This window comes from Loxodonta africana, chromosome 17, assembly GCF_030014295.1.
Source record: "Loxodonta africana isolate mLoxAfr1 chromosome 17, mLoxAfr1.hap2, whole genome shotgun sequence".
Lineage (NCBI taxonomy): Eukaryota > Metazoa > Chordata > Mammalia > Proboscidea > Elephantidae > Loxodonta > Loxodonta africana.
In genome coordinates, this window is record NC_087358.1 from 73812963 (window position 1) to 73828795 (window position 15833).

Sequence of the window (15833 nt, forward strand, 5' to 3'; positions counted from 1 at the left end):
GCGTTCCAATCACCAGTAATTATCAGTGCATCCTAATTGCCTTTTTGATCAATTTCAGACTACAGAAGCTGATGGAAATCTTCAATTTCTTCATCTTTGGCCTTAGTAGTTGGTGCGTATAGTCGAATAATAGTCCTGTTAACTGGCCCTCGTTATAAGCATATGGATATTATCCTATCACTGACAGCATTGTACTTGAGGATGGATCTTGAAATGTTCTTTTTGACGATGCATGCAACACTATTCCTCTTCAAGTTGTCATTCCTGGCATAGTAGACTGTATGATTGTCCAAATGAAAATAGCCAATACCAGTCCATTTCAGCTCACTAATGGCTAGGATATCAATGCTTATGCATTCCATTTCATTCTTGACGATTTCTAGTTTTCCTAGATTCATACTTTGTACATTCCAGGTTCTGATTATTAATGGATGTTTGCAGCTGTTTCTTCTCATTTTGAGTCATGCCACATCAGCAAATGAAGGTCCCGAAACCCTTACTCCATCTACATCATTAAGGTCGACTCTACTTTGAGAAGGCAGCTCTTGCCCAGTCGTCTTTTGAGTGCCTCCCAACATGGGGGGCTCATCTTCCAGCGGTGTATCAGACAGTATTCTGCTGCTATTCATAAGGTTTTCACTGGCTAATTCTTCTCAGAAGTAGACTGCCGGGTCCTTCTTCCTAGCCTGTCTTAGTCTGGAAGCTCAGCTGAAACCTTTCTTCCATGGGTGACCCTGCTGGTGTCTGAATACCGGTATCATAGCTTCCAGCATCACAGCAATGCATAAACCCCCACAGTAGGACAAACTGGCAGGCACGTGGTGGTGGAACTATGTTAGTACATAGAAAGTAAGCAAATGAAAATAGCTCCGGGGGGGGGAGGGGGAGTTATACAAGAAAGAAAATACAGTGAAGATATACTACATGCCTCAACTGTGAACAGTATTTACATAGGCATAATAATACATTTCTGAGAATTGATAGAATTATTTTTCAATTAAAATTGGTAGAATTATAGCTATATAAGGTACGTAGGTAGATATAAGGGTCAGGGGAGGGGATGTGTGTGTTTTTGTGCTGAGTAGCTGCATGTGTAAGAAAGCTACCTAAATCCTCATCTTCCATTAGAGGAAGTCAATGGATAATGTATGAAATTAAAAAGTCAAGGAATAGCATTTAAAGTATGTTATTAAGAATTTATTTAAAAAATACCAGAAGAAAAAGCTAGGAAACTTAAAATTGGTTGTCTCTGGGGTGTCAAAAACTAAATGTTGCAGAATTGTGAAGAAATTTTTTGGAAAAGAAATACCATAACAGTGGGCTCGCCTATTAGATATCTAAATATGCCGTAAAGCAACAGTCATTAAAACAACATGGTACTGGATGGAGCCAAGATGGTGGAATAGACAGATGCTTCCGGCGAGCCCTCTTTACAACACAGACCCAAAAAACCAAGTGAAACAAGTATATTTGGGACAAGCTGGGAGCCCGGAGCATCAAAGGCAAGCTTAGACAACGAACTGAGGGGCAGGGGGAGGAAGATGCCGTTCAGAAGTGGAGAGGAGTTATGGGACCTGAATCGCGGGGAGCCCTCAGGCACCATTCCTGGAGTGGCAGTGACGGGCAGGCACTAGCATTCGGCTGCATGTTCCTCAGGGAGAAGCAGCCAGCCACACAGCCCACTCACACCCCCGGAACCTGAGGCGAACAGCGTGCTCTCAGCAAAAGCTAAGTACTTGAGTATATTTTACCGCCCCTCCCCCACCCCACCCACCCACAAGGTGGCTTCAGCGGCTGAATCCCTGGGCCTGAGATAGACCCTGCTGAGCTCCTACAACCATTCTGGCCATGGGGAAGGAAAAAATTTCCAGCTGGGGGGAAAAGATAATTTGTTAGCTCCATTAACCGGGGGGCCTAAGGAAAGGAGCGGCTCCTGTCCAGGCGTAAACCGTCTGTGGACCTTGAGCACATTTTCCTTCTGCATGGAACTGTGTGGGCCTATTTCGGGAGAATAGGCCCTTGTTGGCAAACTCCAACCATTTCACCTGTGCAGTGGAGAGGTGAGTGTTTGACGTTTGACATTGTTTTGCCTGTTAAACAAGTCCTGACCTACCCACATCAAGGACCTAAGGACTGGTAGCTCCACTCAGGTCACCCAGCCACCCACTGCAGGGGTCCAAAGATAACTGGTACCTCCCAGTCCTTACAAACAAAAACTTTGGGTGCCCATGCTCCCTCTATAGAACCCACCCACCAGCACGCCCTAGGGAACAGAGACACATTTTCCTCAGAGACAATGGAGGTTGGTTCTCAGCTCCCTGCCTTGTTCCAAGCGTGACCCCCTGCTGCAATCAGATACGGGTGTATACTCCAATCACCCCTTCTAAGACTATACGACAGAGCCTGTACCACACACTTGATATCAGCTACCTGGACACCTGAGCTGAGTTCATACAAGAAATCTGAATGGACTTCTAGACTGATATACCTGATAACAGCTCTAGCCAGCTGGGGACAGGACACCAGAGCTCCAAAGGCGAAAATAATCAAGCTAGCTCACTCAAGAAACCCATAGGGGTATACAAAAAAAAAAAAAGCAATCAGCTATGACACAGAAAGCAAGCATAAACTAATAAAATAACTTATAGATGGCTCAGAGACAACAGTCAATATCAAGTCACATAAAGAAACAGGCCATGATCACCTCAACAGGCTCTCAAAACAAAGAATCCGGGGATCTTCTAGAAGAAAGTGCATTTCTGGAATTACCAGGTGCAGAATACAAAAGTTTAATATACAGAACCCTTCAAGACATCAAAAAGGAAATGAGGCAATATGCAGAACAAGCCAAGGAACACACAGATAAAGCAACTGAGGAAATTAGAAAGATTTTTCAAGAACATAATGAAAAGTTTAATAAGCTAGAAAAATCCATGGGCAGACAGCAATCAGAAATTCAGAAGATTAACAATAAAATTACAGAATTAGATGACTCAACAGAAAGTCAGAGGAGCAGAACTGAGCAAGTAGAAGCTAGAATTTGGGAACTCGAGGATAAATCACTTGGCACTAATATATTTGAAGAAAAATCAGATAAAAAAATTTTTTAAAAAATGAAGAAACCTTAAAAGTCATGTGGGACTCTTATCAAGAGAAATAACCTACAAGTGATTGGAGTACCAGAACAGGGAGGGATAACAGAAAATTGTTGAAGATTTGTTGGCAGAAAACGTCCCTGATACTGTGAAAGATGAGAAGATACCTATCCAAGATGCTCATCGAACTCCACATAAGGTAGGTGTTAAAAGAAAGTCACCAAGACATATTATAATCAAGCTTGTCAAAACCAAAGATAGAGAATTATAAGAGCAGCAAGGGATACAGGAAAAGTCACCTACAAAGGAGAGCCTATAAGAATAAGCTCGGACCACTCGGCAGAAACCATGGAGGCAACAGGGCAATTAGATGACATTTAAAAAACTGAAGGAAGAAAATTGCCTGCCAAGAATCATATATCCATCAAACCTGTCTCTTAAATATGAAGGTGAAATTAAGACATTTCCAGATAAACAAAAGTTGAGGGAATTCGTAAAAACCAAACCAAAACTACAAGAAATACTAAAGGGAGTTCTTTGGTTAGAAAATCAATAAAATCAGGTATCAGCCCAAGACTAGAACACTGGGAGAGCAATCAGAAGTCAACCCAGACAGGGAAATCCAAAAAAACAAAGCAAGATTAAAAAAAGCCCCAAACAAGGTAACCTCGATGTTATTATATGAAAGAAGACAACATTAAAATAATAAAGAAAGACTAAGAACTGTAATCATACACCTTCCATATGGAGAGGAAAATATGGTGATACAAAGAAATAAAAGTTAGTTTTAAATTTAGGAAAATAGGGGTAAATAATAAGGTAAGCACAAAGGAGACAAACTATCCTACTCAACAAAATAAAATACAAGGGAAAAATACAGACTCAGCAGAAACAAAATCAACAACAACAAATATGAGGAAAGGACAATAGATAAGGAAAATCTACTCAGCACATAAAATCAAGTGGGAAAAAGAAACTGTCAACCCACAAAAAAAGACACCAAAATGATAGCACTAAATTCATACCTATCCATAATTACCCTGAATGTTAATGGACTAAATGCACCAATGAAGAGATAGAGAGTGACCGAATGGATTAAAAATCAGGATCCATCTATATGCTGCCTACAAGAGACACACCTTAGACTTAGAGACACAAACAAACTAAAACTCAAAGGATGGAAAAAAATATATCAAGCCAACAACAATCAAAAAAGAGCAGGAGTGGCAATATTAATTTCTGACAAAATAGACTTTAAAGTTAAATCCATCAGAAAGGATAAGGAAGGACACTATATAATGATTAAAGGGACAATACACCAAGAAGATATAACCATATTAAATACTTATGTACCCAGTGGCAGGGCTGCAAGATACATAAAACAAACTTATCAGCATTGAAAAGTGAGAGAGACAGTTCCACAATAATAGTAGGAGACTTCAACACACCACTTTTGGTGAAGGACGGAACATCCAGAAAGAAGCTTAGTAAAGACACGGAAGATCTAAATGCCACAATCAACCAACTTGACCTCGTGGACATATACAGAACATTCCATCCAACAGCAACCAAGTATACTTTCTTTTCTAGTGCACATGGAACATTCTCTAGAATAGACCACATATTAGGTCCTAAAGCAAGCCTCAGCAGAATCCAAAACATTGAAATATTACAAAGCGTCTTCTCTGACCATAAGGCCATAAAAGTGGAAATCAGTAACAGGAAAAGCAGGGAAAAGAAATCAAACACTTGGACACTGAACAATACTCTGCTCAATAAAGACTGGATTATAGAAGACATTAAGGATGGAATAAAGACATTCAGAGAATCCAATGAGAATGAAAACACTTTCTATCAGAACCTTTGGGACACAGTGAAAGCGGTGCTCAGAGGCCAATTTATATCAATAAATGCACACATCCAAAAAGAAGAAAGGGCCAAAATCAAAGAATTATCCCTACAACTTGAACAAAAAGAAAGAGAGCAACAAAAGAAACCCACAGGCACCAGAAGAAAACAAATAATAAAAATTAGAGCTGATCTAAATGAGATAGAAAACAGAAAAACAGTTGAAAGAAATAACAAGACCAAAAGGTGTTTTTTTTAAAAAACTCAACAAAATTGATAAACCACTGGCCAAACTGACAAAAAGAAAAAGAGAAGAGGAAGCAAATAACCCGAATACGAAATGAGATGGGCGATACTACAACAGACCAAACTGAAATTAAAAGAATCATATCAGATTACTATGAAAAACTATACTCAAACAAATTTGAAAACCTAGAAGAAAAGGATGAATTCCTAGAAACACACTACCTACCTAAACTAACACAAACAGAGGTAGAACTACTAAATAGACCTGTAACAAAAGAAGAGATTGAAAAGGTAATCAAGAAACTCCCAACAAAAAAAGCCCTGGTCCAGATGACTTCATTGCAGAGTTCTAGCAAACTTTCAGAGAAGAGTTAACACCACTACTACTAAAGGTATTTCAGAGCATAGAAAAGGACAGAATACCACCAAACTCATTCTATGAAGCTACCATATCCCTGATACCAAAACCAGGTAAAGACACCACAAGAAAAGAAAATTATAGACCTATATCCCTCATGAATGTAGATGCAAAAATCCTCCACAAAATTCTAGCCAGTAGAATTCAACAACATATCAAAAATATAATTTACCATGACCAAGTGGGATTCATACCAGGTATGCAGCGATGGTTCAACATTAGAAAAACAATTAATGGAATCCACCACATAAATAAAACAAAAGACAAGAATCACATAATTTTATCAACTCATGCAGAAAAGTCATTTGACAAAGTTCAACACTCATTCATGATAAAAACTCTCAGCCAAATAGGAATAGAAGGAAAATTCCTCAACATAATAAAGGACATTTATACAAAGTCAACAGCCAACATCACCCTAAACGGAGAGAGCCAGAAAACATTCCCATTGAGATTGGGAACCAGACAAGGATGCACTTTATCACTACTCTTATTCAACATTGTGCTGGAAGTCCTAGCCAGAGCAATTAGGCTAGATAAAGAAATAAAGGGCATCCAGATTGGCAGATGACATGATCTTATACACAGAAAACCCTAAGGAATCCTCCAGAAAAGTACTGAAACCAATAGAAGAGTTCAGCAGAGTATCAGGATACAAGATAAACATACGGAATTCAGTTGGATTCCTCTACACCAACAAAAAGAACCTTGAAGAGGAAGTCACCAAATCAATGCCATTTATAGTAGCCCCCAAGAAGATAAAATACTTAGAAATAAATCTTACCAGAGATGTAAAAGACTTATACAAAGAAAACTACAGAACACTTCTGCAAGCAACCAAAAGAGACTTACATAAGTGGAAGAACATACCTTACTCGTGAACAGGAAGACTTAACATTATAAAAATGTCTGTTCTACCAAAAGCGATCTATACATTTAATGCAATTCGGATCCAAATCCCAAGGACAGTCTTTAATGAGATAGAGAAACAAATCACGAATTTCATATGGAAGGGAAAGAGGCCCCGGATAAATAAGGCATTACTGAAAAAGAAGAACAATGTGGGAGGCCTTACTTTACCTGATTTTAGAACCTATTATACAACCACAGTAGTCAAAACAGCCTAGTACTGGTACAACAACAGATACATGGACCAGTGGAACAGAATTGAGAATCCAGACATAAATCCATCCACATATGAGCAGTTAATGTTTGACACAGGCCCCAAAACAGTTAAATGGGGAAAAGACAGTCTTTTTTTACAAATGGTGCTGGCATAACTGGATATCCATCTGCAAAAAAATGAAACAAGACCCATACCTCATTCCATACACAAAAAGTAACCCAAAATGGATCAAAGACCTAAGTATTAAATCTAAAACGATAAAGATCATGGAAGAAAAAATAGGGACAGTGTTAGGGGCCCTAATACGTAGCGTAAACAGCATACAAAACGTTATTAAGAATGCAGAAGAAAAACTAGATAACTGGGAACTCCTAAAAATCAAACACCTATGCTCATCCAAAGACTTCACCAAAAAAGTAAAAAGACTACCTACGGACTGGGAAAAAGTTTTTAGCTATGACATTTCTGATCAGCGCTTGATCTCTAAAATCTACATGATACTGCAAAAACTCAACTGCAAAAAGACAAATAACCCAATTAAAAAAATGGGCAAAAGACACTTAACTAAAGAAGACACTCAGGTAGCTAACAGATATATGAGGAAATGTTCACGATCATTAGCCATTAGAGAAATGCAGATCAAAACTACAGTGAGCTTTCATCTCACTCCGACAAGGGTGGCATTAATCCAAAAACCACAAAAGAATAAATGTTGGAGAGGCTGTGGAGAGATTGGAACACTTCTACACTGCTGATGGGAATGTGAAATGGTACAACCACTTTGGAAATTGATTTGGCGCTTCCTTAAAAATTTAGAAATAGAACTACCATACGATCCCACTCCTTGGAATATATACTAGAGAAATAAGAGCCTTTACACGAACAGATATATGCACACCCGTGTTTATTACAGCACTGTTTACAATAGCAAATACATGGAAGCAACCAATGTGCCCATCAACCAATGAATGGATAAATAACCATGCACACAATGGAATACTATGCATCGATAAAGAACAGTGAGGAATCTCTGAAACATTTCATAACATGGAGGAACCTGGAAGGCATTATGCTGAGTGAAATTAGTCAGTTGCAAAAGGACAAATATTGTATAAGACCACTATTATAAGAACTTGAGAAATAGTTTAAACTGAGAAGAAAACATTCTTTTGTGGTTACTCGAGGGGGGAGGGAGGGAGGGTGGGAGAGGGGTATTCACTAATTAGATAGTAGATAAGAACTACTTTAAGTGAAGGGAAAGACAGCACACAATACAGGGAAGGTCAGCACAATTGGACTCAACCAAAAGCAAAGAAGTTTCCTGAATAAACTGAATGCTTCAAAGGCCAGTGTAGCAGGGGCAGGGGTCTGGGAACCATGGTTTCAGGGGACATCTAAGTCAATTGGCATAATAAAATCTATTTAGAAAACATTGTGCATCCCACTTTGAAGAGTGGCATCTGGGGTCTTAAACGCTAGCAAGCAGCCATCTAAGATGCATCAATTGGTCTCAGCCCACTTGGATCAAAGGAGAATGAAGAACACCAAGGACACACGGTGATTTCAAGCCCAAGAGACAGAAAGGGCCAGATGAACTAGAGATTACATCGTCTTGAGACCAGAAGAACTAGATGGTGCCCGGCTACAACCAGTGACTGCCCTGAGAGGGAACACAACAGAGAACCCCTGAGGGAGCAGGAGAGCAGTGGCATGCAGACCCCAAATTCTCATAATACCAGACTTAATGGTCTGACTGAGACTAGAAGGATCCCGGTGGTCATGGCCACCAGACCTTCTGCTGGCCCAGGACAGGAACCATTCCCGAAGCGAACTCTTCAGACGTGGATTGTACTGGACGATGGGTTGGAGAGGGATGCTGGTGAGGAGTGAACTTCTTGGATCAGATGAACACTTGAGACTATGTTGGCATCTCCTGCCTGGAGGGGAGATGAGAGGGTGGAGGCGGTTAGAAGTTGGCGAAATGGACACAAAAAGAGAGAGTGGAGGGAGAGAGTGGGCTGTCTCATTGGGGGAGAGTAATTGGGAGTGTGTAGCAAGGTGTAAAGGTGTATATGGGTTTTTGTGTGAGAGACTGACTTGATTTGCAAACTTTCACTTAAAACACAATAAAAAGTATAAAAAAAACAACATGGTACTAGTGGAGGGATAGATAATGGGCTGAAATAGAGAATCCAGAAATATAGGCGTGTAAATATCAGCATTTCCTACTTAAATATACAGCATTTTAGACTACAGGGTAAGGATGAATTAGTCAAAGCATGGTTATGTGATCATTGGCTGTGCTTTTGGGAAAAATAATAAAATTCGACTCCTACTTTTCATACCGCACACCCAGGGGCAGATTACCCGATAAGCAAGGCAAGCAGGGCCTTACTTTTGCATGATTACTACTCTAGTTTATCTTGCTACTAGGTAATCTGCCCAGACAGGGATTGTAAATTTCAAAACAGGTGTTTATTCTGTAGGAAGGTGCTGTGAGCTTGGAAGAGAGACAGATGCCAGCCATACCTAGAAGCAGAAGCTTTGATTAGATGAAAAATGTGAATTTGTTTACTGCAGGTTAGTAAATAAGCACAAGTAAGCCCGTATTTACCTTGTTTATCAGATAATTCTCACCTCCTGAGTCACGCCATATGTGAAAATCAACTCAGAATGGATCGAGGACCTAAATGTAAGAATGAAAACCATAAAACCCTTAGAACAAAAGAGAATTATTGCCTTGGGACCTAATTTTTAACAATGGATTTTTAGATATAACTCCAAAAGTGCCGGCAACGAAAAACAAAATAGATAAATGGGACCTCATCAAAATTAAAAACTTTTGATCAACAAAAGGACTTTAATAACAAAGAGACAACCTATAGACTGGGAGAAAATTTTGGGGAACCGTCTGTTGAATAAGGGTTTAATATCCAGAATATATAAATAACTCCTCAATTTAACAACAAAAAGACAACTCAATTAAAAAAAAAAATGAGCAAAAGACTTGAACAAACATTTTACCAAAGAAGATGCTCAGATGGCCAACAAGCACATTAAAATATGCTCAACATCATTAATCACTGGACAGCAGTTGGTTTCATCATTAATCATTAAAAAAAAAAAACCAAACCTGTTGCTGCAGAGTCGATTCCAACTCATAGCGGCCCTATAAGACAGAACTGCCCCTTAGGATTTCCAAGGATCAACTGTTGGATTCGAACTGCCGACCTTTCGGTTAGCAGCCAAGCTCTTTAACTACTGCACCACCAGGGCTCCTGCTCTTTAACCATTAAAAAACCCCAAAACAAACCCATTGCCATCAAGTTGATTCCGACTCATAGTAACCCTATAGAACATAGTAGAACTGCCGCATAGGGTTTCCAAGGAGCGGCTAGTGAATTTAAACTGCCACCCTTTTGTTTGGCAGCTTGAGCTTTTAACCACTGCACCACCAGGGCTCCCATTAACGATTAGGGAGATATAAACCAAAACCACAATGAGATACCACTTCACCCCACTAGGATGGCTAGATTTTTTTTAAAAAAGGAAAACAACAAATGTTGGTGACAATATAGAGAAATAGGAACTGTCATCCATTACTGGTAGGAATGCAGAATGGTACAGCCACTGTGAGAAACAGTTTGGCTGTTCCTCAAAATGTTAAACATAGAACTAACATATGACCCAGCAAGTTCACTACTAGGTATATACCTAAGAGACTTAAAAGCAGAAACTCAGATAGACACGTGTACACCGAAGTTCATTGCAGCTCTATTCTGTTCTTTCCCAAAGAGGGGAAACAACCTAAATATCCATCAGCAGATAAATGGGTAAACAAAATGAGGTACATATATACTATGGAATACTACTCAGCCACGAAGAAATAAAGTCATGATACTTGGAACACTATGGATGAACCGTGAAAACATGCTGAGTAAAGTGAGTCACAAAAGGCAAATATTGTATGATCTCACTTATATGAAATATCTAGAACAGGCAAATATTATAGGAACCAAAGTTTATTAATGGTTACCAGGGGTGGAAGGGAGAGGGAACAGGGGAGTCACTGTTTAGGAAGCATTGAGTATCTGTTAATGGCGATGGGAGATTCGGCAGTGGATACTGTTGATGGTTCCACACCTGACCAGTATAATTAATGTCGCTGAATTATACATGTAAAAAATGTTGAATTATATTAAATATTAAGTATATTTTTACTACGATAAAAATAAATTAGATCCCTACTTCACAGAATGCCCAAAAATAAATCCTAGATGAATTAAACATGTATGCCCTTTGATTTTTCAGTTTCCCTTCAAGTAATCTTTCCTCCAAAAATACAGTTCACAAGGGCATGTGAACACAGATGTTTGTAATAGTAAAATATTGGAGACATTTTTAATGTCCATAAATAGGGAAATGGGTAAATAATCTATGGTTTATCTGTACCAGAGGCCAGCAAACTTTTTCTGTAAAGGGCCAGATAATGAATATTTTAGGCTTTGTGGGCTGAGAAGCAAAATTGAGGATATTATGTAGACACTTAAATAACAAGGGGAAGAAAAAAAACTTTCCACATGTTTGTAATCAGTGAAATTAAAAATATAATAATGATTGAGTACAATTTTTTGTTAGTACTGGTCTACTAATTAGAAGAATGGGATCCTTTTTGGGGAGTGTCTTAGTTATCTAAAACCAAAACCCATTGCCACTGAGTCAATGCTGACTCATACCGACCTTCTAAGACAGAGTAAAACTGCCCATAGGGTTTCCAAGCTGGTTGATTTGAACTGCCGATCTTTTTGGTTAGCAGCCAAATTCCTAACCACCACGCCACCAGGGTTCCCTTAATTATCTAGTGCTGCCATAACAGAAATACCACAAGCAGATGGCTTTAAAAAACAAAAATTTATTCTCTCACAGCCTAGGAGGCTAGAAGTCCGAATTCAGGGTACTAGCTCCAGGGGAAGGCTTTCATTCTCTGTCGGCTCTGGGGAAAGGTCCTTGTCATCAATCTTCTCAGCACAGGGACCCCAGGTCCAAAGGACATGCCCTGCTCCCAGCGCTTCTTTCTTAGTGGTATGAGGTCCCCTGTCTCTCTGCTTACTTCTCTCTTTTATATCTCAAAAGAGATTGACTCAAGATACAACCTAATCCTGTAGATTTTATCCTGCCTCATTAACATCATAACAGCCTCTGATCCTGCCCCATTAACATCATAGAAGTTAGAATTTATTCCAAAAGCTAGTGCCATCAAGTTGATTCTGAATCATAACGACTCTATAGGACAGTGTAGAACTGCCCCATAGAGTTTCCAAGGAGTGTCGGGCAGATTTGAACTGCCAATCCTTTAGTTAGCAGCTATAGCACTTAACCACTACGCCACCAGGGTTTCCATGGAATTTATTACACATAGGATAATCACATCAGATCACAAAATGGTGGATAGCCACATAGTACTCAGAATCATGGCCCAGCCAAGTTGACACACATTTTGGGAGGACACAATTCAGTCCATAACAGGGAGAAAACCATTAATTGAGGTTAAAAGTTAGTATTCCCTATCATCAAATCGATTGCAAATTTCATCTGTAAAAATCATTCTTGTGTCATGAACTGCGCTTAAACAGGTGTCAGTCCAGATCTGGCTCGGGAGCTGTAGCTTGCCAATCCCTGATGATATATATATTACGTCATCATTCAGAAGACTGTAGTAGATTTATATGGACTGATATGTAGAAGGCTAGCCATGATATATCGCTGAGTGAAAAAAAGCAAGTACGTGATAGTATTTATAATGTTAACACACCTCTCCAGAGATCCTCTGACCATGTTTGTGTGTGTGCATATGCACATGCGTGTTTGCATTTATGCATAAAAAGGAGAGGAAGACTGAACAGGAAGCTCTAACAGTCCCCCCTCTCCACACCCACCCCCTCAGGAGGAAGAGTAGAGGGAAGTGTTGAAATTAACTTCATAGTCTTCTTTCTTGATTGAATATTTTTCAGTTAGTTTTGTGCCACTTGGTAATTAAAAAAAAAATTATAAGGAAACTTTAAACTTTAAGCCAAAACTATCCCCTGAAGTCTGCTTTAAACCAAAAAATAAAAAAATAAAAATAACTTCTTTTAATTATTAAAGTATGTCTGCTTTGAGCATTGTGCTCTTTTAAAGAATTATCTGTGTGAGATCGGATTCACAACAGCACCTGAAAAGGTTGCATGGGAGGCTTAGGGAGCGGTGAGTTTAAGATAATGATGGTGGTGGTCATGGTTGTGAGGTGCCGTCGAGTCGCTTCCGACTCATAACAACCCCGTGAACAACAAAACAAACACAGCCCAGTTTTGCACCATCTTCAGAATCGTTATGCCTGAGCCCATCATTGCAGCCACTGTGTCAGTCCGTGATGGTGGAATAATGTGGAAAAGGATAACGAGAAATGGTACCATAACTCAGTGTAACCAATGTCACTGAATTGTACATGCAGAAATTGTTGAAATGGTGTGTCTTTGGCTGTGTATACTTTCACCAAAATTAAAAAAAAAAAAGGATTATATAAAAGACTGACATGCCCCTCCACAGGGGTATCCCCATACCTCTCATGAGATCCTGACCTACCGTGTGTTTGCAGTGGTTGCCGTACTGTGGAGCTTGATCTGGAGTGGGGAGACGAGAATGGTGCTCTTGTGGACTGCACTTTACAACCTCCTGTAAGATGCTTCATGGGCTGTTTTGTGTCTTGGTTTTCAGCACATCAGAGCAGAGTGACGATGATCCTGTTTGTCCTGGAACTGGAGTGGGTGCTGAGCACGGGACAGGACAAGCAGTTTGCCTGGCACTGCTCCGAGAGTGGACAGCTCCTGGGAGGTTATCGCACCAGTGCAGTGGCCTCGGGCCTGCAGTATCCTTTGCTGGACGGAGTCCTTTGGTGGGAACTTTGCTGTTGACTTTCTTTCATGGCAATTTTGGGTATGTGCAATTGAAAGTTTTGGGGGGTTTTGTTTTGTTTCTTTTTTGTGTAAATAAGATGCTCATAGACTTTTTCCTCAGGCACAAGTCTTCGAGGTTACTCTGTAGGCAGAGGGGAGTGAGGTGACCTCGCCTGAAGTGACGGCCCCTGCTGACACAAGTGCTGACATCAGGACAGTCTGCAGCTCAGATCTGTATGCCTCAGCTGTCAAGAAAATTGTGGAAAATGGAGATGAAATGATCACCAAAATACAATCTTTTATTTTTACACCAAAGTAATTTACACATAGATGTTAAGGTTGTGAATAGTCTCATTGGTGACTGGGAGAAGAACCACAGAATTCCTGTTCATTTTACAGATAGTTATGGAGAGGCTCCCATGCCACGACCAGAGCCTTGCTGCAGCGATGAGAGTTTTCCAGGGCGCAGAGTTATAGTCAGTCCTTATCTCCAGGTCACCAGCGTCCATTTGCTCAGCGTGAATCACTAACTACTAATTCCAGGTAATCCTCACATCTGGCCCACTAGACTCCAGCGAGCACAGTCCTGACAAGTGTGAAACGTGTGTCATTGATACTACTACTGTAAGCAGTAAAAAAAATCAAACCCATTGTCGTCAAGTGGATTCTGACTCATAGCGACCCTATAGGACAGAGGAGAACTGCCCCATAGAGTTCCCAAGGAGTGCCTGATGGATTCCAACTGCCGACCTTTTAGTTAGCAGCTGTAGCACTTACAGGGTTTCCATAAGGAGTATAGGACCCTGGAATTCATAAAGAAGCGTAGAATATCTTTCCACCTTCTGACAAATGAGCAAGTAGGCGGAAAGAAATCACTTGTCAGCAGAAGCAGGAAAAGCAGTAAGACCTTTGCAGACATGTGGCAGTGGCTGTATTTTTCTAAGTGTGCAGGCTAATGTCACCCTGATTTTTCTCACTGGAAGGATGAGGTCAAGGAACTAAGGCTGGCCGTTGTGGAAGGTTGAAAAGTGGCAAGTTTCCAAGAAGACCAGAAGCAAGGAAGATGAGATAAGAAATGGAAAACAGGATCAGCTTATCTTTGAGAGGGTGGTACTTCCTGATAAAAATGAAACTCCAGCTCTACTTTCTAAAAGCCAGTTCAGATGATCATAATGCTTGAACTGAAATTCATGGAATCTCTTGCCAATAGATTAATGATTTCTTACAGGTTAGAGCTGGAAGGGCACTTAGAGATCAACCAGTCCAACCCCTCACCTTACAGATGAGCCAGCTGAAGCCTAGAAAGGGTCACGTGCCTTATCTAGAGCCACCCTGCCAGTGAGTAGGATAATCACCAGAACCCAGTTCTGGCATGTACTTTCTGTTTTCTCGCATTACACTGCGTTATCCCCTGGAGAACAGAACTAATAGTATCAGTATAATTTCTCCTATACTGTGGTTTCCGTATCAGCCCTTTTACTCTGGGTTTGGCCCTTAGTGGAAAAGTAGAAATAACCAAAATGCAAGAGGCAGAAGAAGACAAAGAGCCTGACCAGTTCACAACTTGAATCATCAAGTTCTGAATAACCTCAAATTCTTTGGTTATTTTGGCTAAAGACCTAAAACTTCAAATATTAAGTGGCCTGTGACACTAATAACAACCATAAGGAAGACACAGAAGGAGAGGAAAAAGAAGAAAACGTGTTGCATTTGCAGTCCTGGAGTTTACAAAGCATTGCTACACATGTTATTTCATTTACAATTTAAAACGGTAACGTGAAGTAGAAAAGAAAGACCTTATTCTCAGTTTTCAGCGTGGAAACCAGGGCTCGGAAGAGTGAAGTGACTTGCTCACAGGTGAATGACTGCAACAGGCAGAACCAGGATTGTTGATTGTTCTTAGTTCCCATCAAGTGGGTTCTGTCTCACAGCAAACCCACGTGTGCAGAGTGGAACTGCTCCATAGGGTTTTCAGGGCTGTTAAAGCAGGTTGCCAGGTCTGTCTTCTGAGGCACCTCTGGGTGGGTTGGATAGGTTGTAACTGCCAAGTTTTGGACCAGTAGCTGAGCGCTTAACCATTTACACCACCCGGGGACTCCTTGAACCAGGATTAAAACGTGAGTATTAAAATCCTTCAGCCAGCCCTCTGCAAAACTGGACAGAGTAAA

The 15833-nt window shown here is 40.3% G+C and overlaps 1 protein-coding gene and 1 long non-coding RNA gene across 12 annotated transcripts in view; one reads left to right on the forward strand and one right to left on the reverse strand.

Moving 5' to 3' along the window:
- Window positions 1–15833, forward strand: part of WDFY2 (WD repeat and FYVE domain containing 2) — a 297542-nt gene that overhangs the window by 234070 nt on the left and 47639 nt on the right. For all 11 annotated transcript variants that reach the window (XR_010318214.1, XR_002786422.2, XR_010318215.1 and 8 more), the window contains exon 5: window positions 13487–13637. Coding sequence is in view for 3 of the 11 variants with exons in the window: in XM_003412629.4 (XP_003412677.1) it covers window positions 13487–13637 (151 nt within the window). In the remaining 8 variants the exon portion in view is untranslated. The remainder of the gene's footprint in view (window positions 1–13486; window positions 13638–15833) is intronic.
- Window positions 7979–15833, reverse strand: part of LOC135227992 (uncharacterized) — a 37553-nt gene continuing 29698 nt past the window's right edge. The window contains exons 4-5 of the long non-coding RNA XR_010318221.1: window positions 13355–13910; window positions 7979–9419 (exon numbers count right to left, since the gene is read on the reverse strand). This is a non-coding gene — a long non-coding RNA (uncharacterized LOC135227992). The remainder of the gene's footprint in view (window positions 9420–13354; window positions 13911–15833) is intronic.